Source organism: Mustelus asterias, unplaced genomic scaffold, assembly GCF_964213995.1.
Source record: "Mustelus asterias unplaced genomic scaffold, sMusAst1.hap1.1 HAP1_SCAFFOLD_2747, whole genome shotgun sequence".
Taxonomy (NCBI): Eukaryota; Metazoa; Chordata; class Chondrichthyes; order Carcharhiniformes; family Triakidae; genus Mustelus; species Mustelus asterias.
Window position 1 is genome coordinate 1,862 of NW_027592692.1, and position 26,938 is coordinate 28,799.

Consider the following 26,938-nt stretch of genomic DNA (forward strand, 5'->3'; position numbering starts at 1 on the left):
TGGTCGCATCACTATAGAAAGTTTGCAGAGAGGGTGTGGAGGAGATTGACAGGGATGCTACCGGACTGGGAAACTGCAGCAATGAGGAAAGATTGGAGAGGATGTGATTATTCTCCCTGGAACAGAGGAGGCTGAGGGGCTTGGGGAGAATGGATGGGAAGGGCCTGTCAGCTTAGCAGAGAGGTCACTGACTCGGGGGTATCGATTTAAAGTGATTGGAAGGAGTAGAGGGTAGGTGAGGAAAACACCTTTCAGCCAGGGGGTTGTGGGGGTCTGGAACTCACTGCCGGAAAGGGCAGTGGAGGCACAGAGCCTCAGCTCACTGAGAGCTACAGAGAAAATGCTGCAAAGTGGGATTAGGCCGGGGCTTCGGGTCTCATCTGGCACAGACATGACGGGTCAGGTGACCTCTTTCTGCGGGCTAAACTTTCCAGGATTCACAATCTGTTGTCTTTTGCACAAAAAAACAGAAAGACTTACTTGATGTTTTGTTCTGAGGTGTTGTATCTCTTAGCGAGGAACTTGGAGCTGCCTCTGCTGGGGATTTTTACCATCGACAGCTCTTTGCCATAGCGTGTTAAACTGCAGGGGGTCTCACATTTACAACTTAGGTTTGATGTTGAGACCAGTTCATCTGCAGAAAGATACAAAATCATTAATCATCCTGGCAAAGAGTGAATCCCAAATCATCACCACAACAACACGCAACACAACCGCAACACGCAACAACTTTGCAAAAACACACAACACAACCCCAACAACAGGCAACACAACCCCAACACAACAGGCAACACAACCCCAACAACACACAACACAACCACAACACACAACACAACCGCAACAACACACAGCACAACCGCAACAACACGCAACACAACAACACACAACACAACCGCAACAACACACAGCACAACCGCAACAACACGCAACACAACAACACACAACACAACCGCAACACACAACACAACCGCAACAACACGCTACACAACCACAACACACAACACAACCGCAACACACAACACAACCGCAACACACAACACAACCGCAACACACAACACAACTGCAACAACACGCCACACAACCGCAACAACACACAACACAACCGCAACACACAACACAACTGCAACAACAAGCCACACAACCGCAACAACACACAACACAACCGCAATAACACAACACAACTGCAACAACACGCCACACAACCGCAACAACACACAACACAACCGCAACAACACACAACACAACCCTAACAACACACAACACAACCCCAACAACACACAACACAACCGCAACAACACACAACACAACCCCAACAACACACAACACAACCGCAACAACACACAACACAACCCCAACAACACACAACACAACCCCAACAACACACAACACAACCCCAACAACACACAACACAACCGCAACAACACGCCACACAACCGCAACAACACACAACACAACCGCAACAACACACAACACAACCCCAACAACACACAACACAACCCCAACAACACACAACACAACCGCAACAACACACAACACAACCGCAACAACACACAACACAACCGCAACAACACACAACACAACCGCAATAACACACAACACAACTGCAACAACACGCCACACAACCGCAACAACACACAACACAACCGCAACAACACACAACACAACCGCAACAACACACAACACAACCGCAACAACACACAACACAACCGCAATAACACACAACACAACTGCAACAACACGCCACACAACCGCAACAACACACAACACAACCGCAATAACACACAACACAACTGCAACAACACGCCACACAACCGCAACAACACACAACACAACCCCAACAACACACAACACAACCGCAACAACACACAACACAACCCCAACAACACACAACACAACCGCAACAACACACAACACAACCGCAACAACACACAACACAACCCCAACAACACACAACACAACCCCAACAACACACAACACAACCGCAACAACACGCCACACAACCGCAACAACACACAACACAACCGCAACAACACACAACACAACCCCAACAACACACAACACAACCCCAACAACACACAACACAACCGCAACAACACACAACACAACCGCAACAACACACAACACAACCGCAACAACACACAACACAACCGCAATAACACACAACACAACTGCAACAACACGCCACACAACCGCAACAACACACAACACAACCGCAACAACACACAACACAACCGCAACAACACACAACACAACCGCAACAACACACAACACAACCGCAATAACACACAACACAACTGCAACAACACGCCACACAACCGCAACAACACACAACACAACCGCAATAACACACAACACAACTGCAACAACACGCCACACAACCGCAACAACACACAACACAACCGCAACAACACGCAACACAAACCGCAATAACACACAACACAACTGCAACAACACGCCACACAACCGCAACAACACACAACACAACCGCAACAACACGCAACACAACCGCAACAACACACAACACAACCGCAACACACAACACAACCGCAACACACAACACAACCGCAACACACAACACAACTGCAACAACACGCCACACAACCGCAACAACACACAACACAACCACAACAACACGCAACACAACCGCAACAACACGCAACACAACCGCAACAACACACAACACAACCACAACAACACGCAACACAACCGCAACAACACGCAACACAACCGCAACAACACACAACACAACCACAACAACACACAACACAACCGCAACACACAACACAACACAACCGCAACAACACACAACACGACCGCAACAACACACAACACAACCGCAACAACACACAACACAAACCGCAACAACACGCAACACAACCGCAACAACACACAACACAAACCACAACAACACACAACACAAACCACAACAACACACAACACAACATACAAAAAACATCCATCAAACCCATCCTTTCAGATCCCCATGTACATCCTCCCCTATCACTGACTCTATCCACCCATTCCCCCTCCCACACCCCCATGTACACCCTCCCCCTATCACTGACTCTATCCACCCATTCCCCCTCCCACAGCCCCATGTACACTCTCCCCTATGAGGTTCCCGTCATGAGCTGTTTCTGCCTGTACTGGATGCGTGAAGAGGGAAAATGAGAAGATTATGTTGATGAATCTTTGAAGGTTGCAGCGTAAGTTACTGTTAAAAAGACATTGACAATTGTGGGTTTTATAAATAGCAGCAACGTGAGGAAATGTTGTTCAACGTTAATAAACCACTGGTTACCATTGTGCTGAATTCTGGGCTCCACACTTTAGGAAGGATGTCCAGGCCTTGGAGAGGGGGCAGAGGGAGATTTACTAGAATGTTCCCAGGGATGAGGGACTTCAGTTAATGTGGAGAGACTGGAGACGCTGGGATTGTTCTCCCCGGAGCAGAGAAGGTCAAGAAGAAATTTAATAGAGGTTTAAAAAATCAGGAAGGGCTTGAATAGAGTAAATTTGGAGAAAGTGTTCCCAGTAACAGGAGGGTGGGTAACCAGAGGGAGATAGATTGAAGAGAATTGCCTCCAGAACAAGAGAGTGGGATGAGAAGAATTATTTTCCACGGCGAGTTGTTGGGATCTGGAAGGCGCTGCCCGAAAGGACAGTGGAAGCAGGTTCAACAGGAACTTCCACAAGGCAATTGGACAAATAGCTGATAAGGAAAGTAATGGCAGGCTCTGGGGAAAGAGTGGGAGGGAGTGGGACTCATTGAATAGCTCTTTCAAAGAGCTAGCATTGACACAATGGGATGAATGGCTCCTCCTGTGCTGTAAGATTGTGAGGACTCGATTACTCACCCAGGGTCTTGTCTGCACATTCCACATATTGTTTTGGTGAACAGATATTTTCATGACCTGAGGAATGGAAACACATTCAGTAACTGAAGCAGGTCCGAGCTCCAATCCTCAAACACAACCCTCCCAATGTGACCTTTACAAAGACCTTCCTTGGACGTGAGGATCTCTGGGATACTCGCAAGTTTATGAAAAGGGAAATGAATGGAATCTGTACTTAGGGTCCAAACCTAACGGAAAGGGTAACTGGACTTGGGGAAATAAAACTGGGCAGCACGGTGGCACAGTGGTTAGCACTGCTGCCTCACAGCGCCAGGGACCCGGGTTCAATTCCTCATAGAAATCATAGAAACCCTACAGTGCAGAAGGAGGCCATTTTGGCCCATCGAGTCTGCACCGACCACAATCCCGCCCAGGCCCTACCCCCACATATTTACCCGCTAATCTCTCTAACCTACACATCCCAGGACTCTAAGGGGCAATTTTTAACCTGGCCAATCAACCTAACCTGCACATCTTTGGACTGTGGGAGGAAACCGGAGCACCCGGAGGAAACCCACGCAGACACGAGGAGAATGTGCAAACTCCACACAGACAGTGACCCGAGCCGGGAATCGAACCCGGGACCCTGGAGCTGTGAAGCAGCAGTGCTAACCACTGTGCTACCGTGCCGCCCGTGCCGTCCTGGCTTGGGTCACTGTCTGTGTGGAGTTTGCACATTCTCCCCATGTCTGCGTGGGTTTCCTCCGGGTGCTCCGGTTTCCTCCCACAGTCCAAAGATGTTCGGGTTAGGTGAATAGGGCATGCTAAATTGCCACTTAGTATCAGGGGGACTAGCTGGGGTAAATGCATGGGGTTATGGGGATAGAGCCTGGGGGGGATTGTGGATGGTGCAGGCTCGATGGGCCGAATGGCCTCCTTCTGTACTGTAGGAATTCTCTGATTCCATGAAACCAAAACAGGAACAGAAATGGGAAAGTCCCCAGGCTCTGACATGAACTTGTTTGGAGAAAATCTAAGGTGTGAAGTTATTGAATCCCTGAGGACCCATTGGGGGAAATGAATAAATGGATGAACACAAAGACTGGGTCTGGGAACGTGGTTCAAGGAAACATGTTCCTGCCCCAGATGCAGCAGCTCTGACAACACAAAGTACCGGGTTCTTACTGAGCCACTCAGTAAAGCAATCCAAACATTGGATTGTTGATTAGGTTCCAGCAAAGGAATCCACCCTTGTGAGGAACAGAACCTTGGAGCTCAGATTGACTGGGAGCTGCTGAATAGGAATGGGAATCAGATGGGAATAAGAACATAAACATAAGAACATAAGAACTAGGGGCAGGAGTAGGCCATCTGGCCCCTTTCAATAAGATCATGGCTGATCTTTCCATGGACTCAGCTCCACTTACCCGCCCGCTCACCATAACCCTTAATTCATTTACTGTTCAAGAACTTATCTATCCTTACTTTAAAAACATTCAATGAGGTAGCCTCAACTGCTTCACTGGGCAGGGAATTCCACAGATTCACAACACTTTGTGTGAAGAAGTTCCTCCTCAACTCAGTCCTAAATCTGCTTCCCCTTATTTTGAGGCTATGCCCCCTAGTTCTAATTTCACCCGCCAGTGGAAACAACTTCCCTTTTTCTATCTTATCTATTCCCTTCATAATCTTATATGTTTCTATAACATCTCCCCTCATTCTTCTGAATTCCATTGAGTATAGCCCCAGTCTACTCAGTCTCTCCTCATAAGCCAACCCTCTCAACTCCGGAATCAGCCTAGTGAATCTCCTCTGCACCCCCTCCAGTGCCAGTATATCCTTTCTCAAGTAAGGAGAATCAGTGGCTCAGTCCCCGATGAAAGGGAACTGGAATTCTACCTGAGGAAGTTGGAAGCTTGGAAAGAGGTTGGGGCTGAAATGATTGCTGTAAATACTGAATGGACTGTCCGGTACATCCGTGTCATCATCTATTTTTGTTGCATTTGCTGTTTAATGAGGGGCTTGTGGATATATTGGCCTTATTTTGCCTGTTAATTCGTGCTGATTGTTCTTTGATTGTTAAAGTGGAATTTATAAAAGAGAAATCCTTTCCAGCTGTTTTCTCACTCGGCTCACTCGGGAACTTTGATTGTTTTGGTCTGTTGGTCTCCACGGTGATAATATCCCAGAAAGAGCAAACCATTCGCTGAAGGAAATTAATCACCAAGAGCCAATCAGAATACAGAGGATCATTCTGCTGTTGTGATTGGATGTTTCTCAGCTCAGTGTTACTATAGAAACATCCCAAATATCAAACAGTTTCTGGAAACCAACTCTCTCAGGATAGTCTGCCCTTCTTTCAAAAGAAAGATAGTCCCCCTCCTTAAATCCCCTCCCCTCCCCTCCCCCAAATCCCCTACTGTCCCCCACCCTAAATCCCCTCCCACCCTAAATCCCCTCCCGCACCCTAAATCCCCTCCCCTCTCCCACTCCAAGCACCCACCCCCACCTTAAACCCCTTCAGTTTAGCTTCATGTTAAACAAAGTTGTCTGTATGTCTGTAGGTTTAGTTTCACTTTAAACTTTGCCTGCATTGTAACAATGGTTTTATGAGCTTGAAGCAATAACAGGGCTTTTAATAAAACTAAGCTGTTGCTTAGCAACAAGAGGCCTATACTGAAAAAAGTACTTGCGTTTCAATTTGGAACCAGGTATTCCAGAGACAACAAGCATTCCACAGAAACTGTCAGAACAGGCAGGACAATACAAAGGGTCAGAAAACAAGTCCCAGGAGATAAAGAATAGAAAGTTCCAGAAATCAGGGAATAGGACTGAAGAGAATTCCAGAAAGGAACAAAGGGCAGATACCTGGCAAAAGGTTTCTGTTGAGTGAAGATGAGCAGAGAGTGTCTCCAAGTTAAAGACAGGGCTATAAGGGACAGACCTGGAAATGTTGTCTAGACAGAATCCAAACTCCATGGTGATCTTAAGGTTGGTAACTCCTGTGAAGCAATTGTGCTCTGCTGGTGGTCTGGGTATCAGGGAGATTTGTGGAAGTTTGAATTCATGTGGCAATCTAGGGCAGAGGAACAGTGAAAGGAGAGATTGAAATCCTGGAGGTGGATCCTTGGTGAAGGCATCTGCATGAAAGCCTTGTGTGGGAGAAGATTTCAAAGTGTTCTTCAAGAGTGTAATTTAAAACGCTTTGTGTTAGAGACCATGAAATCCACAGAACATCGACAATACAGAAGGAGGCCATTCAATCCATCGAGTCTGCACTGGATCTCTGATAGAGCATCTTACCCAGACCCAATCCTCATAACCCTGCACATTCAGCATGGCTGATCCGCCTAACCCGCACATCTTTGGAGTGTGGGAGGAAACCGGAGCACCCGGAGGAAACCCACGCAGACACGGGGAGAATGTGCAAACTCCACACAGACAGTGACCCAAGCTGGGAATCGAACCTGGGTCCCTGGCGCTGTGAGGCAGCAGTGCTAACCACTGTGCCACTGCGCTGCGCCAGTACCACTGCAGTGAGCTCAATTGGCTCTCGGTGTGACAAGGGGTTCTGCGTGGCCTCTGTCGCTTGGTTTCAGTGTGTGGTGTGTCTGAGCACATTTTGCTAATTGGTTTATATGGACTGTGTCCTAACTGAGAACATTAGAATATAAGATAGATTTTGTGACTTGTATTATCTATACAAATCTGTATCTATCTGGAAAGGAAAAGCTGGTGTGAAGGAGTCGAGTATCATCATAAAACTTAGCTATTAAGTGTTTTATTCTTTTCTTTAAAGTTCATTGGCAGTCATGTGACTCTGTTCATCAAAAAAATCAAACTATAAAAATAAAAGTTTGGATCTATTGAGCCAGGATTGCATCCTGGGATCTGGCAGTCCAGCGGAAACGTGAGCTGGGCTCTGAATAACTTAGCAATGAGATGCATCGTACAATGCTGCCCGGGGAGAACAGAGTTACTGATTCACTCTCTAATCTGATCGACAAGTTAATCGTGTCACGAAAGGCGTCCCTCAATGTAAAGCAGAGGCTAAACTACAGAGCTCCTTCAATGAAGACTCCTGGGCTGAAAGCGCAGGAAGTGGATTGTATTGGCTTCCTGTGCTGTAATGTCTGCAGAACTTTTCTCTGTTTCCAGATTTAATCAGATATTGAATACTTTTCTAAATCATCACAGCAACAGTGAATGATAGAGCTGTCCAACTCTTCACCAGAGGCAAAGAAGCTCTCCCCATCTGCTAAGAGGGTGCAGTGCACTTCAGGGGGAATCTTGGTTTACCCTTCAGGGAACTTCAGGGAGAATCTTGGTTTGTCCTCTCTGGTTCAAGAGAGCCCAGTTCTCTGCATCCTGAAGCTTTCTGTCCTGAACAAGTCTTCCATTGAGGAGACTTTATGCTCAGTTTTCAGAGAGCTCACAGTTACCAGCAAGTACTGGAGAGACACTTGACCAATGGGTTCAACCTCCGGGGAAAGGAGCGGTGGTTGTTTGTGTTCACACGGTGCTGGTCGGGAGCTCAGAGCACTGTGTGAGACTGAATCCCTGTCTGACAATGACTCAGAGAATGGGAGGAATTCGAGAGAATCTGTAACAGTGAGAGGTTTATAAGATTCAATAATGAAATGTAAAAAGTTTACCATTGCTGCAAAGACAATAGAGAAAATTGAGGATGGCACTGAGCTTTCTGAACTGATGTCCTTTTATTGTTGCTCCAGTCTATAATGGGCCTTTAGTTCATTATTAATCTGGGCCTAATGCAATATTCTGGAGTTTTCTGACCCTTTTTGAATTGTTGGGGGAAGAATGATTGACAGGTCAGGACAGGAACAGTCTCCTTTCACAGGGAAATCCCAGAGGTACTTTCAGATTGGCAGATGCTGTGGGGACTCCAGGCTGGAAGCAGTGTTCTTGTGTCTCTCGCTGCGATTGGAAATCCAGCTGTCTGCAAGTTGCAGCGAGAAGCTAGCTGCCAATCAGTATCTCTGTGTGTCTGAAGGTGATTTGATTTGATTTACTCTTGTCACATGTATTAACATACAGTGAAAAATATTGTTTCTTGCACGCTATACAGACAAAGCATACCGTTCATAAAGAAGGAAATGAGAGAGTGCAGAATGTAGTGTTACAGTCATAGCTAGGGTGTAGAGAAAGATCAACTTAATGCAAGGTAAGTCGCATTAAGTATGACAGCAGCAGGGAAGAAGCTGCTCTTGAGTCGGTTGGTACGTGACCTCAGACTTTTGTATCTTTTTCCCGAAGGAAGAGGTGGAAGAGAGAATGTCCGGGGTGTGTGAGGTCTTTAATTATGCTGGCTGCTTTTCCGAGACAGTGGGAAGTGTAGACAGAGTCAATGGATGGGAGGCTGGTTTGCATGATGGATTGGGCTACATTCACGACCTTTTGTAGTTCCTTGCGGTCTTGGGCAGAGCAGGAGCCCATACCAAGCTGTGATACAACCAGAAAGAATGTTTTCTATGGTGCATCTGTAAAAGTTGGTGAGAGTCGTAGCTGACATGCCAAATTTCCTTCGTCGTCTGAGAAAGTAGAGGCATTGGTGGCTTTCTTAACTATAGTGTCGGCATGGGGGGACCAGGACAGGTTGTTGGTGATCTGGACACCTAAAAACTTGAAGCTCTCGACCATTTTACTTCATCCCCATTGATGTAGACAGGGGCATGTTCTCCTTTACGCTTCCTGAAGTCGATGACAATCTCCTTTGTTTTGTTGACATTGAGGGAGAGATTATTGTTGCCGCACCAGTTCACCAGATTCTCTATTTCATTCCTGTACTCTGTCTCGTCATTGTTTGAGATCCGACCCACGACGGTGATGTCATCAGCAAACTTGAAATTCGAATTGGAGGGGAATTTGGCCGCACAGTCATAGGTGTATAAGGAGTATAGTAGGGGGCTGAGAACACAGCCTTGTTGAGGGTCATCGTGGACGAGGTGTTGTTGCCTATCCTTACTGATTGTAAGGAGGTTCAGGATCCAGTCGCAGAGGGAGGAGCCGAGGCCCAGTCTATGGAGTTTGGAGATGAGTTTCGTGGGAATAATAGTATTGAAGGCTGAGCTGTCATTGATGAATAGGAGTCTGACAAAGATGTCCTTGTTATCTAGGTGTGCAAAAAATTCCAGGACTGAGAAGGCCTCAGCGTTTCCAATTCAACAACCAATGGGCTCACAGCAGGTGTTGGAAAGCTGCAAGATCCAGCATCATGTGCGCATAGTTGCTTTCTGCACTGAGCCGGGAACGGTGTAAGATTGTCAGGCTGTTTGGTTGGAAGAGCATTCTGAGCTGTTAAGGTTTATACAATATCATAGAGTCATAGAGGTTTACAGCATGGAAACGGGCCCTTCAGCCCAACTTGTCCTTGCCGCCCTATTTTAACCACTAAGCTAGTCCCAATTGCCTGCATTTGACCCATATCCCTCTATACCCATCGTACCCATGTAACTATCTAAATACTTTTTAAAAGACAAAATTGTACCCGCCTCTACAACTACCTCTGGCAGCTTGTTCCAGACACTCACCACCCTCTGTGTGAAGAAAATTATCCCTCTGGACACTTTTGTATCTCTCCCCTCTCACCTTAAACCTATGCCCTCTAGTTTTAGACTCCCCTACCTTTGGGAAAAGATATTGACTATCTAGCTGATCTGTGCCCCTCATTATTTTATATGGCTTTTTTTTCTTGTTTGTAATTGGTAAAAGTTATTGCTAATTGGCTGATTATATGTTAACTGTGTTCTTAAATAAACTTGGTGTGATAAAAGCTCCCTGGTGGCTCACTTGAATCAGACCAGAGTGAAACATCTGATGCTCACCTGGGCCAAGTTTAAATGGAAACACTTGTGGTCTTGGCTGACTTCATAAAACACCCGGGAGTTTCTGTCCTGGACTATTTGTATATAATCAATATTGCAAAGCCAATCATGTTTATTATTGTTCTGTAATTAATATGTTGATCAGACATTCCTGGTAAATGTGGAACTCGCTCCCCCCATTGTGCCCATGATGCTGTCTCTCACAGCTGCCTGACAGACTGGTGCACACTCACACTCTACCTGGCATATGGACCATCCGACAGTGACATTTACTGACCACAGCCTCTTTCTCACAGTGGATGCGGCACGCCGTTATACTGTAGTCATCATAGCCGGGGAGGAGGCGCCCATTCCCAACTGAGCGGCACTCACCCCAGGGCCGGGGCAAATATGTCAACTGGATGAAAAGATGGAGAGAAAGAGAACAACAGAAAACTGCAAACATTCAAACACTCCCAGGACAGGTACAGCACGGGGTTAGATACAGAGTAAAGCTCCCTCTACACTGTCCCCATCAAACACTCCCAGGACAGGCACAGCACGGGGTTAGATACAGAGTAAAGCTCCCTCTACACTGTCCCCATCAAACACTCCCAGGACAGGTACAGCACGGGGTTAGATACAGAGTAAAGCTCCCTCTACACTGTCCCCATCAAACACTCCCAGGACAGGTACAGCACGGGGTTAGATACAGAGTAAAGCTCCCTCTACACTGTCCCCATCAAACACTCCCAGGGCAGGTACAGCACTGGGTTAGATACAGAGTAAAGCTCCCTCTACACTGTCCCCATCAAACACTCCCAGGACAGGTACAGCACAGGGTTAGATACAGAGTAAAGCTCCCTCTACACTGTCCCCATCAAACACTCCCAGGACAGGTACAGCACAGGGTTAGATACAGAGTAAAGCTCCCTCTACACTGTCCCCCATCAAACACTCCCAGGACAGGTACAGCATGGGGTTAGATACAGAGTAAAGCTCCCTCTACACTGTCCCCATCAAACACTCCCAGGACAGGTACAGCATGGGGTTAGATACAGAGTAAAGCTCCCTCTACACTGTCCCCATCAAACACTCCCAGGACAGGTACAGTGCGGGGTTAGATACAGAGTAAAGCTCCCTCTACACTGTCCCCATCAAACACTCCCAGGGCAGGTACAGCATGGGGTTAGATACAGAGTAAAGTTCCCTCTACACTGTCCCCCATCAAAAACTCCCAGGACAGGTACAGCATGGGGTTAGATACAGAGTAAAGCTCCCTCTACACTGTCCCCATCAAACACTCACAGGACAGGTACAGCACGGGGTTAGATACAGAGTAAAGCTCCCTCTACACTGTCCCCATCAAACACTCACAGGACAGGTACAGCACGGGGTTAGATACAGAGTAAAGCTCCCTCTACACTGTCCCCATCAAACACTGCCAGGACAGGTACAGCATGGGGTTAGATACAGAGTAAAGCTCCCTCTACACTGTCCCCATTAAACACTCCCAGGACAGGTACAACACGGGATTGGATACAGAGTAAAGCTCTCTCTCCATTTCCAGATCAAGGGAATACATTAGCGAAAGACACAAGTGATTGGTTGGAAATACCCTTTGTTCCTGACAAGCGACGAAGGTTTGGAACCCGGGGGGAACCCCGAATCCTAACTCGTGGATGTAGGGTGGCTCATTCTGATTGTGAATCTGAACTCGAATCCCAGCCTCAAAGGAGGTTTCATCTGAAACAGAATGAATTGTAAAATTAGACAATGCTGCCTCTGATATACAGTTCCTGCAATCTCTTAATCCAGTTCTCATTGCGGACTCTCAGTGGGGTACAGTTCCACACACACTGACTCCCACTGCGATACAGTTCCACACACACTGACTCTCACTGGGATATAGTTCCACACACACTGACTCTCACTGGGATATAGTTCCACACACACTGACTCTCACTGCGATATAGTTCCACACACACTGACTCTCACTGGGATACAGTTCCACACACACTGACTCACTGGGATACAGTTCCACACACACTGACTCACTGGGATATAGTTCCACACACACTGACTCACTGGGATACAGTTCCACACACACTGACTCTCACTGGGATACAGTTCCACACACACTGACTGTCACTTGGATACAGTTCCACACACACTGACTCACTGGGATACAGTTCCACACACACTGACTCTCACTGGGATACAGTTCCACGCACACTGACTCTCACTGGTGTACAGTTCCACACACACTGACTCTCACGGGGTACAGTTCCACACACACTGACTCTCACAGGGATACAGTTCCACACACACTGACTCTCACTGGGGTACGGGTTCCACACACACTGACTCTCACTGGGATACAGTTCCACACACACTGACTCTCACTGGGGTACAGTCCCACGCACACTGACTCTCACTGGGATACAGTTCCACACACACTGACTCTCACACGGGTACGGGTTCCACACACACTGACTCACACTGGGATACAGCTCCACACACACTGACTCTCACTGGGATACAGCTCCACACACGCTGACTCTCACTGGGATACAGTTCCACACACACTGACTCTCACTGGGATACAGTTCCACACACACTGACTCTCACTGGGGTACGGGTTCCACACACATTAACTCTCACTGGGGTACTGGTTCCACACACACTGACTCTCACTGGGATACAGTTCCACACACACTGACTCTCACTGGGGTACGGGTTCCACACACACTGACTCTCACTGGGGTACGGGCCCCACACACACTGACTCTCACTGGGGTACGGGTTCCCCACACACACTGACTCTCACTGGGGTACGGGTCCCACCCACACTGACTCTCACTGGGGTACGGGTTCCACACACACTGACTCTCACTGCAATACAGTTCCACACACATTAACTCTCACTGGGGTACTGGTTCCACACACACTGACTCTCACTGGGATACAGTTCCACACACACTGACACTCACTGGGGTACAGTTCCACACACACTGACTCTCACTGGGATACAGTTCCACACACACTGACTCTCACTGGGGTACTGGTTCCACACACAGTGACTCTCACTGGGATACAGTTCCACACACACTGACTCTCACTGGGGTACAGTTCCACACACACTGACTCTCACTGGGATACAGTTCCACACACACTGACTCTCACTGGGGTACAGTTCCACACACACTGACTCTCACTGGGGTACAGTTCCACACACACTGACTCTCACTGGGATATAGTTCCACACACACTGACTCTCACTGGGGTACAGTTCCACACACACTGACTCTCACTGGGATACAGTTCCACACACACTGACTCTCACTGGGATACAGTTCCACACACACTGACTCTCACTGGGGTACAGTTCCACACACACTGACTCTCACTGGGATATAGTTCCACAGACACTGACTCTCACTGGGGTACAGTTCCACACACACTGACTCTCACTGGGGTACAGTTCCACACACACTGACTCTCACTGGGATAAAGTTCCACACACACTGACTCTCACTGGGGTACAGTTCCACACACACTGACTCTCACTGGGATACAGTTCCACACACACTGACTCTCACTGGGATACAGTTGCATACACACTGACTCTCACTGGGATACAGTTCCACACACACTGACTCTCACTGGGATACAGTTCCACACACACTGACCCTCACTGGGATACAGTTCCACACACACTGACTCTCACTGGGATACAGTTCCACACGCACTGACTCTCACTGGGATACAGTTCCACACGCACTGACTCTCACTGGGGTACAGTTCCACACACACTGACTCTCACTGGGGTACAGTTCCACACACACTGACTCTCACTGGGGTACAGTTCCACACACACTGACTCTCACTGGGGTACAGTTCCACACACACTGACTCTCACTGGGATACAGTTCCACACACACTGACTCTCACTGGGATACAGTTCCACACACACTGACTCTCACTGGGATACAGTTCCACACACACACTGACTCTCACTGGGATACAGTTCCACACACACTGACTCTCACTGGGATACAGTTCCACACACACTGACTCTCACTGGGATACAGTTCCACACACACTGACTCTCACTGGGATACAGTTCCACACACACTGACTCTCACTGGGATACAGTTCCACACACACTGACTCTCACTGGGATACAGTTCCACACACACTGACTCTCACTGGGATACAGTTCCACACACACTGACTCTCACTGGGATACAGTTCCACACACACTGACTCTCACTGGGATACAGTTCCACACACACTGACTCTCACTGGGATACAGTTCCACACACACTCACTCTCACTGGGATACAGTTCCACACACACTGACTCTCACTGGGATACAGTTCCACACACACTGACTCTCACTGGGATACAGTTCCACACACACTGACTCTCACTGGGATACAGTTCCACACACACTGACTCTCACTGGGATACAGTTCCACACACACTGACTCTCACTGGGATACAGTTCCACACACACTGACTCTCACTGGGATACAGTTCCACACACACTGACTCTCACTGGGATACAGTTCCACACACACTGACTCTCACTGGGATACAGTTCCACACACACTGACTCTCACTGGGATACAGTTCCACACACACTGACTCTCACTGGGATACAGTTCCACACACACTGACTCTCACTGGGATACAGTTCCACACACACTGACTCTCACTGGGATACAGTTCCACACACACTGACTCTCGCTGGGATACAGTTCCACACACACTGACTCTCACTGGGATACAGTTCCACACACACTGACCCTCACTGGGATACAGTTCCACACACACTGACTCTCACTGGGATACAGTTCCACACACACTGACTCTCACTGGGATACAGTTCCACACACACTGACTCTCACTGGGATACAGTTCCACACACACTGACTCTCACTGGGATACAGTTCCACACACACTGACTCTCACTGGGATACAGTTCCACACACACTGACTCTCACTGGGATACAGTTCCACACACACTGACTCTCACTGGGATACAGTTCCACACACACTGACTCTCACTGGGATACAGTTCCACACACACTGACCCTCACTGGGATACAGTTCCACACACACTGACCCTCACTGGGATACAGTTCCACACACACTGACTCTCACTGGGATACAGTTCCACACACACTGACTCTCACTGGGATACAGTTCCACACATACTGACTCTCACTGGGATACAGTTCCACACACACTGACTCTCCCTGGGATACAGTTCCACACACACTGACTCTCACTGGGATACAGTTCCACACACACTGACTCTCACTGGGATACAGTTCCACACACACTGACTCTCACTGGGATACAGTTCCACACACACTGACTCTCACTGGGATACAGTTCCACACACACTGACTCTCACTGGGATACAGTTCCACACACACTGACTCTCACTGGGATACAGTTCCACACACACTGACTCTCACTGGGATACAGTTCCACACACACTGACTCTCACTGGGATACAGTTCCACACACACTGACTCTCACTGGGATACAGTTCCACACACACTGACTCTCACTGGGATACAGTTCCACACACACTGACTCTCACTGGGATACAGTTCCACACACACTGACCCTCACTGGGATACAGTTCCACACACACTGACTCTCACTGGGATACAGTTCCACACACACTCACTCTCACTGGGATACAGTTCCACACACACTGACTCTCACTGGGATACAGTTCCACACACACTGACTCTCCCTGGGATACAGTTCCACACACACTGACTCTCACTGGGATACAGTTCCACACACACTGACTCTCACTGGGATACAGTTCCACACACACTGACTCTCACTGGGATACAGTTCCACACACACTGACTCTCACTGGGATACAGTTCCACACACACTGACCCTCACTGGGATACAGTTCCACACACACTGACCCTCACTGGGATACAGTTCCACACACACTGACTCTCACTGGGATACAGTTCCACACACACTGACTCTCACTGGGATACAGTTCCACACATACTGACTCTCACTGGGATACAGTTCCACACACACTGACTCTCACTGGGATACAGTTCCACACACACTGACTCTCACTGGGATACAGTTCCACACACACTGACTCTCACTGGGATACAGTTCCACACACACTGACTCTCACTGGGATACAGTTCCACACACACTGACTCTCACTGGGATACAGTTCCACACACACTGACCCTCACTGGGATACAGTTCCACACACACTGACTCTCACTGGGATACAGTTCCACACACACTGACTCTCACTGGGATACAGTTCCACACATACTGACTCTCACTGGGATACAGTTCCACACACACTGACTCTCCCTGGGATACAGTTCCACACACACTGACTCTCACTGGGATACAGTTCCACACACACTGACTCTCACTGCGATACAGTTCCACACACACTGACTCTCACTGGGATACAGTTCCACACACACTGACTCTCACTGGGATACAGTTACACACACTGACTCTCACTGGGATACAGTTCCACACACACTGACTCTCACTGGGATACAGTTCCACACACACTGACTCTCACTGGGATACAGTTACACACACTGACTCTCACTGGGATACAAGCAAAATGCTGCAGATGCTGGAATCTGAGACAAAAACAGAAAATGCTGGAAGTTCTCAGTGGGTGCCAGTGTCGGTGGGGGGAGAATCGAGGCAACACGACGTGTCTGGATGGACCCTTCGTCCGAGCTGTCATTATTTTGCTTTTATATTAATTGTAACTCCCTCCCTATCCAGGGATTGTGCTCCGCCCCCACATTCCGGCTGTGTCTCTGTGATGTTGGTCCATGCTCAGCTCAGGCCTGTATCGGCGGAAAGCGACTGGATATTCCCTCCGACTGGAGGCCGCCTGCCAATGGTAACTCCGGTCTGAAAAGTATATCTTCCCACAGAGCCGCTGTGGCCACAGCTTTCCCCTGCCGTCCCTGAGCTGAGTGAGTACAGGCTCGATGGGCCCAATGGCCACATTCCTCACTGTCTGAATTCTATGATGCTGTGAGTGCAGTCACCCAGTGGAGGTGTCACCCAGTGGAGGAGTCACCCAGTGGAGGAGTCACCCAGTGGAGGAGTCACCCAGTGGAATTCAGGCTGGAAGTGGCCCAGGGATGGGAGTGAGAGACTCTGCATGTCACTGACCTGTCTCCTGCCAGATGGGGAGATATTCGTCCTGCTGAATGTCCAACATGATCTCCAGACCGCTGCCCATCCCGCTTTGCTTCGCTTTCTTGATGTTGGTTTTGTTGGCGTTGAAGGTGTAGCATTTACCGTACCTGGTGAACACCTGTCGGGGAGGTCACAGGTCACAGGTCAATGTCAGTCAGCAATATGGCAGCACGCTCCGCAACTCCGCACTCCCAACATCCCTGCCACAGAGTCACACAGCTCAGAGCAGCCCTTCAGCCCATTGAATCAGCATCGCCACTGAGTCTGTCCCCTCTCCCCCATTCTGCTCACTGACCCACACTGACCCATACTGACCCTCACTGACCCTCACTGACCCTCACTGACCTCACTGACCCTCACTGACCCACACTGACCCACACTGACCCTCACTGACCCACACTGACCCACACTGACCCTCACTGACCCTCACTGACCCACACTGACCCACACTGACTGTCACTGACCCACACTGACCCACACTGACCCACACTGACCCTCACTGACCTCACTGACCCACACTGACCCCCACTGACCCACACTGACCCTCACTGACCCACACTGACCCTCACTGACCTCACTGACCCACACTGACCCTCACTGACCCACACTGACCCTCACTGACCCACACTGACCCTCACTGACCTCACTGACCCACACTGACCCACACTGACCCTCACTGACCCTCACTGACCCACACTGACCCTCACTGACCCACACTGACCCTCACTGACCTCACTGACCCATACTGGCCCACACTGACCCACACTGACCCACACTGACCGTCACTGACCCACACTGACCCTCACTGACCCACACTGACCCACACTGACCCACACTGACCCTCACTGACCCACACTGACCCTCACTGACCCACACTGACCCTCACTGACCCACACTGACCCACACTGACCCTCACTGACCCACACTGACCCTCACTGACCCACACTGACCCACACTGATCCACACTGACCCACACTGACCCTCACTGACCCACACTGACCCTCACTTACCCTCACTGACCCTCACTGACCCACACTGACCCTCACTGACCCTCACTGGCCCACACTGACCCTCACTGACCTCACTGACCCACACTGACCCTCACTGACCTCACTGACCCACACTGACCCTCACTGACCCACACTGACCCTCACTGGCCCACACTGACCCACACTGACCCTCACTGACTGACCCTCACTGACCCACACTGACCCAAACTGACTGACCCACACTGGCCCACACTGACCCCCACTGACTGACCCTCACTGACCCTCACTGACTGACCCACACTGACCCACACTGAACCACACAGACCCTCACTGAGCCTCACTGACCCACACTGACCCTCACTGACCCACACTGACCCACACAGACCCACACTGACCCACACTGACCCACACTGACCCACACTGACCCTCACTGACTGACCCTCACTGACCCACACTGACCCCCACTGACCCTCACTGACCCACACTGACCCACACTGACCCACACTGACCCGCACTGAACCACACTTACCCTCACTGACCCACACTGACCCTCACTGACCCACATTGACCCTCACTGACCCACACTGACCCACACTGACCCTCACTGACCCCCACTGACCCTCACTGACCCACACTGACCCCCACTGACCCACACTGACCCTCACTGACCCTCACTGACCCACACTGACCCTCACTGACCCTCACTGACCCTCACTGACCCCCACTGACCATCACTGACCCACACTTACCCACACTGACACTCACTGACACTCACTGACCCACACTGACCCACACTGACCCACACTGACCCTCACTGACCCACACTGACCCTCACTGACCCACACTGACCCACACTGACCCTCACTGACCCACACTGACCCACACTGATCCACACTGACCCTCACTGACCCACACTGACCCTCACTGACCCTCACTGACCCACACTGACCCACACCGATCCACACTGACCCACACTGACCCTCACTGACCCACACTGACCCTCACTGACCCACACTGACCCACACTGACTGACCCTCACTGACCCACACTGACCTACACTGACCCTCACTGACCCTCACTGACTGATCCACACTGACCCCCACTGACCCTCACTGACCCACACTGACCCACACTGACCCTCACTGACCCACACAGACCCACACTGACCCTCACTGACCTACACTGACCCTCACTGACCCACACTGACCCTCACTGACCTCACTGACTGACCCTCACTGACCCACACTGACTGACCCTCACTGACCCTCACTGACCTACACTGACCCTCACTGACCCACACTGACCCTCACTGACCCACACTGACCCACACTGACTGACCCACACTGACCCTCACTGACCCACACTGACCCACACTGACCCACACTGACCCACACTGACTGACCCACACTGACCCACACTGACTGACCCACACTGACCCTCACTGACCCTCACTGACCCACACTGACCCACACTGACCCACACTGACCCTCACTGACTGACCCACACTGACCCACACTGACCCTCACTGACCAACACTGACCCACACTGACCCTCACTGACTGACCCCCACTGACCCACACTGACCCACACTGACCCACACTGATCCACACTGACCCACACTGACCCTCACTGACCCTCACTGACCCACACTGACCCACACTGACCCACACTGACACTCACTGACCCTCACTGACCTACACTGACCCACACTGAGCCACACTGACCCTCACTGACCCACACTGACCCACACTGACCCTCACTGACTGACCCTCACTGACCCTCACTGACCCACACTGACCCACACTGACTGACCCACACTGACCCACACAGACCCACACTGACCCTCACAGACCCACACTGACACACACTGACCTACACTGAGCTCCACTGACCCCACCCCCCCCAACCCCACCCCCGATGCTCGCTGGGTGTGTAATCCCCTCCCTCAGTGCTTGTTATTACAGCAGAAAGCAGAGGATATTTGGCCATGGGGTGCCTCACTGGGATCCCACTTTACCCGGCTGACAGCCTGGTCAGTGTACAGTGTCCCACTGCGGAGAAGGAGGCCATTTGGCCCCTCTTCATCATTCTGTCTCTGCGCAGGAACTCTGTTCCATTCTGCTGCTTTCTGAGTTCTCTGATTGGTTGCAGTTTGAGTTTGTTTCTGAATCCTGGCATCAGGAATACTGAGCCGGGAATTCTGCCGGATTGTGAGGATCTGCTGCCCTCGTGTGTTGAGTTTATGAAGTGCTGCGATTTAAAGCATTGATCGGAGGCCATTGGGACATTTGGAAAGTTATTTTTTGCCCTTTCTCTGAATTTCGGGGAGTGAGGATCAGTCCGATCGCCCCCCCTCCCCCCGCCCCCTCTCCCTTTATCCCACGTTAGATTAGAGCGGCACTGGCCCCTGTGCCAGGCATCACGATGTGGAGATGCCGGCGTTGGACTGGGGTAAACACAGTAAGACGTTTAACAACGGCTCAGTATTCCTGATGCCAGGATCCTGATGCCAGGATTCAGATGCAATTTTACAACTCATCCGTTTCATCCTGGACCACAATATCTTCACCTTCAACAACCAGTTCTTCATCCAGACACACGGAACAGCCATGGGGACCAAATTCGCACCTCAATATGCCAACATCTTCATGCACAGGTTCGAACAAGACTTCTTCACCGCACGGGACCTTCAACCGATGCTATACAGTGTATAGCATCGGTTGACAGGTCCCGTGCGGTGAAGAAGTCTTGTTCGAACCATGTGCATGAAAGATGTTGGCATCAACGAGTTTCCCACATCAGACCCACCATGGACTAGCTCTCCGGAATCGGTTGCATTCTTGGACACACGCATCTCCATTAAGGACGGTCACCTCAGCACTTCACTGTTCGGCAAGCCCACGGATAACCTCGCGATGCTCCACTTCTCCAGCTTCCACCCTAAACACGTTAAAGAAGCCATCCCCTACGGACAAGCCCTCTGAATACACAGGATCTGCTCGGATGAGGAGGATCGCAACAGACACCTCCAGACGCTGAAAGATGCCCTCATAAGAACAGGATATGGCGCTCGACTCATCGATCAACAGTTCCGACGCGCCACAGCGAAAAACCGCACCGACCTCCTCAGAAGACAAACACGGGACACAGTGGACAGAGTACCCTTCGTTGTCCAGTACTTCCCCGGAGCGGAGAAGCTACGGCATCTCCTCCGGAGCCTTCAACATGTCATTGATGAAGACGAACATCTCGCCAAGGCCATCCCCACACCCCCACTTCTTGCCTTCAAACAACCGCACAACCTCAAACAGACCATTGTCCGCAGCAAACTACCCAGTCTTCAGGAGAACAGTGACCACGACACCACACAACCCTGCCACAGCAACCTCTGCAAGACGTGCCGGATCATCGACACGGATGCCATCATCTCACGTGAGAACACCATCCACCAGGTACACGGTACCTACTCTTGCAACTCGGCCAATGTTGTCTACCTGATACGCTGCAAGAAAGGATGTCCCGAGGCATGGTACATTGGGGAAACCATGCAGACGCTGCGACAACGGATGAATGAACACCGCTCGACAATCACCAGGCAAGACTGTTCTCTTCCTGTTGGGGAGCACTTCAGCGGTCATGGGCATTCGGCCTCTGATATTCGGGTAAGCGTTCTCCAAGGCGGCCTTCCCGACACACGACAGCGCAGAGTCGCTGAGCAGAAACTGATAGCCAAGTTCCGCACACACGAGGACGGCCTCAACCGGGATATTGGGTTCATGTCACACTATTTGTAACTCCCACAGTTGCGTGAACCTGCAGAGTTTCACTGGCTGTCTTGTCTGGAGACAATACACATCTTTTTAGCCTGTCTTGATGCTCTCTCCACTCACATTGTTTTGTTTCTTAAAGACTTGATTAGTTGTAAGTATTCGCATTCCAACCATTATTCATGTAAATTGAGTTTGTGTCTTTATAAATTCTGTTTGTGAACAGAATTCCCACTCACCTGAAGAAGGGGCTTAGAGCCTCGAAAGCTTGTGTGGCTTTTGCTACCAAATAAACCTGCTGGACTTTAACCTGGTGTTGTTAAACTTCTTACCAGGCATCACCCCAGGGGACAGGTGGCAAAGGGAGGAGCGGGAATTCTCGAGATCTTCAATCGAGCGCAGCAGAGTCTGAGGAAAGGAAGTTTTTACAGAACTAACTGTTGTAAAGCAGGAAGGTTTAACAGTGCAGCCGTTCAGAGAACCAAGGGCAGGCTGGGGATGTGGGGTGACAGGGGGTGGGGATGTGGGGTGACAGGGGGTGGGGATGTGGGGTGACAGGGGGTGGGGATGTGGGGCGACAGGGGTGGGGATGTGGGGTGGCAGGGGGTGGGGCTGTGGGGTGACAGGGGGTGGGGATGTGGGGCGACAGGGGGTGGGGATGTGGGGCAACAGGGGGTGGGGATGTGGGGTGACAGGGGGTGGGGATGTGGGGTGACAGGGCTGGGGATGTGGGGTGACAGGGGGTGGGGATGTGGGGTGACAGGGGGTGGGGATGTGGGGTGACAGGGGGTGGGGATGTGGGGTGACAGGAGGTGGGGATGTGGGGCGACAGGGGTGGGGATGTGGGGTGGCAGGGGGTGGGGCTGTGGGGTGACAGGGGGTGGGGATGTGGGGCGACAGGGGGTGGGGATGTGGGGCAACAGGGGGTGGGGATGTGGGGTGACAGGGGGTGGGGATGTGGGGTGACAGGGCTGGGGATGTGGGGTGACAGGGGGTGGGGATGTGGGGTGACAGGGGGTGGGGATGTGGGGTGACAGGGGGTGGGGATGTGGGGTGACAGGGGGTGGGGATGTGGGGTGACAGGGGGTGGGGCTGTGGGGTGACAGGGGTGGGGATGTGGGGTGACAGGGGGTGGGGATGTGGGGTGACAGGGGGTGGGGCTGTGGGGCAACAGGGGGTGGGGATGTGGGGATGTGGGGTGACAGGGGGTGGGGATGTGGGGTGACAGGGGGTGGGGATGTGGGGTGACAGGGGGTGGGGATGTGGGGTGACAGGGGGTGGGGATGTGGGGTGACAGGGGGTGGGGCTGTGGGGCGACAGGAGTGGGGATGTGGGGCGACAGCGGGTGGGGATGTGGGGCGACAGGGGGTGGGGCTGTGGGGCGACAGGGGATGGGGATGTGGGGTGACAGGGCTGGGGATGTGGGGTGACAGGGGGTGGGGCTGTGGGGTGACAGGGGGTGGGGATGTGGGGCGACAGGGGGTTTGGATGTGGGGTGACAGGGGGTGGGGATGTGGGGTGACAGGGGGTGGGGATGTGGGGTGACAGGGCTGGGGATGTGGGGTGACAGGGGGTGGGGATGTGGGGTGACAGGGGGTGGGGATGTGGGGTGACAGGGGGTGGGGATGTGGGGTGACAGGGGGTGGGGATGTGGGGTGACAGGGGGTGGGGATGTGGGGTGACAGGGGGTGGGGCTGTGGGGCGACAGGAGTGGGGATGTGGGGCGACAGCGGGTGGGGATGTGGGGCGACAGGGGGTGGGGCTGTGGGGCGACAGGGGATGGGGATGTGGGGTGACAGGGCTGGGGATGTGGGGTGACAGGGGGTGGGGCTGTGGGGTGACAGGGGGTGGGGATGTGGGGCGACAGGGGGTTTGGATGTGGGGTGACAGGGGGTGGGGATGTGGGGTGACAGGGGGTGGGGATGTGGGGTGACAGGGCTGGGGATGTGGGGTGACAGGGGGTGGGGATGTGGGGTGACAGGGGGTGGGGATGTGGGGTGACAGGGGGTGGGGCTGTGGGGTGACAGGGGGTGGGGATGTGGGGTGACAGGGGGTGGGGATGTGGGGCGACAGGGGGTGGGGCTGTGGGGCAACAGGGGGTGGGGATGTGGGGATGTGGGGTGACAGGGGGTGGGGATGTGGGGTGACAGGGGGTGGGGATGTGGGGTGACAGGGGGTGGGGATGTGGGGTGACGGGGTGGGGCTGTGGGGCGACAGGGGTGGGGATGTGGGGCGACAGGGGGTGGGGATGTGGGGCGACAGGGGGTGGGGCTGTGGGGCGACAGGGGGTGGGGATGTGGGGTGACAGGGCTGGGGATGTGGGGTGACAGGGGGTGGGGATGTGGGGTGACAGGGGGTGGTGATGTGGGGTGACAGGGGGTGGGGCTGTGGGGCGACAGGGGTGGGGATGTGGGGTGACAGGGGGTGGGGATGTGGGGTGACAGGGGGTGGGGCTGTGGGGGTGACAGGGGTGCAGCTGTGGGATGAGGGGGTGAGGGGGTGAGGGGGGTGGGTGATGAGGGGGGTGAGGGGGTGAGTGGGGGTGACGGGGGTGGGTGATGAGGGGGGGTGGTTGATGAGGGGGGTGGGTGATGAGGGGGGTGGGTGATAAGGGGGGTGAGGGGGGTGAGGGGGGTGGGTGATGAGGGGGGTGAGGGGGTGAGGGGGGTGGGTGATGAGGGGGGTGAGGGGGTGAGGGGGGGTGACGGGGGTGGGTGATGTGCGGGGGGTGGTTGATGAGGGGGGTGGGTGATGAGGGGGGTGGGTGATGAGGGGGGTGGGTGATGAGGGGGGTGGGTGATGAGGGGGGTGGGTGATGAGGGGGGTGAGGGGGTGAGGGGGGTGAGAGGGGTGGGTGATGAGGGGGGTGAGGGGGGGTGGGTGATGAGGGGGGCAAGGGGGTGAGGGGGGTAAGGGGGGGTGGGGGGTGAGGGGGGTGAGGGGGGTGGGTGATGAGGGGGGTGAGGGGGGTGAGGGGGGTGGGTGATGAGGGGGTTGGGTGATGAGGGGGGTGGGTGATGAGGGGGGTGAGGGGGTGAGGGGGGTGAGAGGGGTGGGTGATGAGGGGGATGAGGGGGGGTGGGTGATGAGGGGGGTGGGTGATGAGGGGGGTGAGGGGGTGAGGGGGGGTGAGAGGGGTGGGTGATGAGGGGGGTGAGGGGGGGTGGGTGATGAGGGTAGTGAGGGGGGTGAGGGGAGGTGGGTGATGAGGGGGGTGAGGGGGTTGGGTGATGAGGGGGGTGAGGGGGGTGAGGGGGGTGGGTGATGAGGCGGGGGTGAGGGGGTGAGGGGGGTGAGGGGGGTGGGTGATGAGGGGGGTGAGGGGGGGGTGAGGGGGTGGGTGATGAGGGGGGTGAGGGGGGGTGAGGGGGGTGGGGATGAGGGGGGTGAGGGGGGGTGGGTGATGTGGGGGGTGAGGGGGGTGAGACGGGTGGGTGATGAGGGGGGTGAGGGGGGTGGGTGATGAGGGGGGTGAGGGGGTGAGGGGGGTGAGGGGGGGGTGGGTGATGAGGGGGGTGAGGGGGTGAGGGGGTAAGGGGGGGTGGGTGATGAGTTGGGTGAGGGGGGTGGGTGATGAGGGGGGTGAGGGGGTGGGTGATGAGGGGGGTGTGTGATGAGGGGGGTGGGTGATGAGGGGGGTGGGTGATGAGGGGGGTGAGGGGGGGTGAGAGGGGTGGGTGATGAGGGGGGTGAGGGGGGTGAGGGGAGGTGGGTGATGAGGGGGGTGAGGGGGGGTGAGGGGGGTGAGGGGGGTGGGTGATGAGGGGGGTGAGGGGGGTGAGGGGGGTGGGTGATGAGGGGGGTGAGGGGGGGTGAGGGGGTGGGTGATGAGGGGGGTGAGGGGGGGTGAGGGGGGTGGGGATGAGGGGGGTGAGGGGGGGTGGGTGATGAGGGGGGTGAGGGGGGGTGAGACGGGTGGGTGATGAGGGGGGTGAGGGGGGGTGGGTGATGAGGGGGGAGGGGGGTGAGGGGGGGTGGGAGATGAGGGGGTTGAGGGGGTTGAGGGAGGTGAGGGGGTGGGGATGAGGGGGGTGAGTGGGGTGGATGATGAGGGGGGTGAGGGGGGTGGGTGATGAGGGGGGTGAGGGAGGTGAGTGATGAGGGGGGTGAGGGGGGTGAGGGGGGTGAGGGGTGTGGGTGAGGGGGGTGGGTGATGAGGGGGGTGAGGGGGGTAAGGGGGGGTGGGTGATGAGTTGGGTGAGGGGGGTGGGTGATGAGGGGGGTGAGGGGGGTGAGGGGGGTGGGTGATGAGGGGGGTGAGGGGGGTGGGA

At 52.9% G+C, this 26,938-nt stretch overlaps 1 protein-coding gene across 1 annotated transcript; it reads right to left on the reverse strand.

Moving 5' to 3' along the window:
• Positions 1 to 476: 476 nt before the first annotated feature.
• LOC144489989 (acid-sensing ion channel 4-like) lies at positions 477 to 23,075 on the reverse strand (the record flags this gene model as incomplete). Its single annotated transcript, XM_078207817.1, has 7 exons — positions 477 to 634; positions 3,858 to 3,914; positions 10,922 to 11,078; positions 12,279 to 12,406; positions 17,885 to 18,029; positions 20,918 to 21,150; positions 23,000 to 23,075. Coding segments are annotated over 7 exons (954 nt in total), but the record flags the coding sequence as incomplete, so codon positions are not given.
• Positions 23,076 to 26,938: the final 3,863 nt, after the last annotated feature.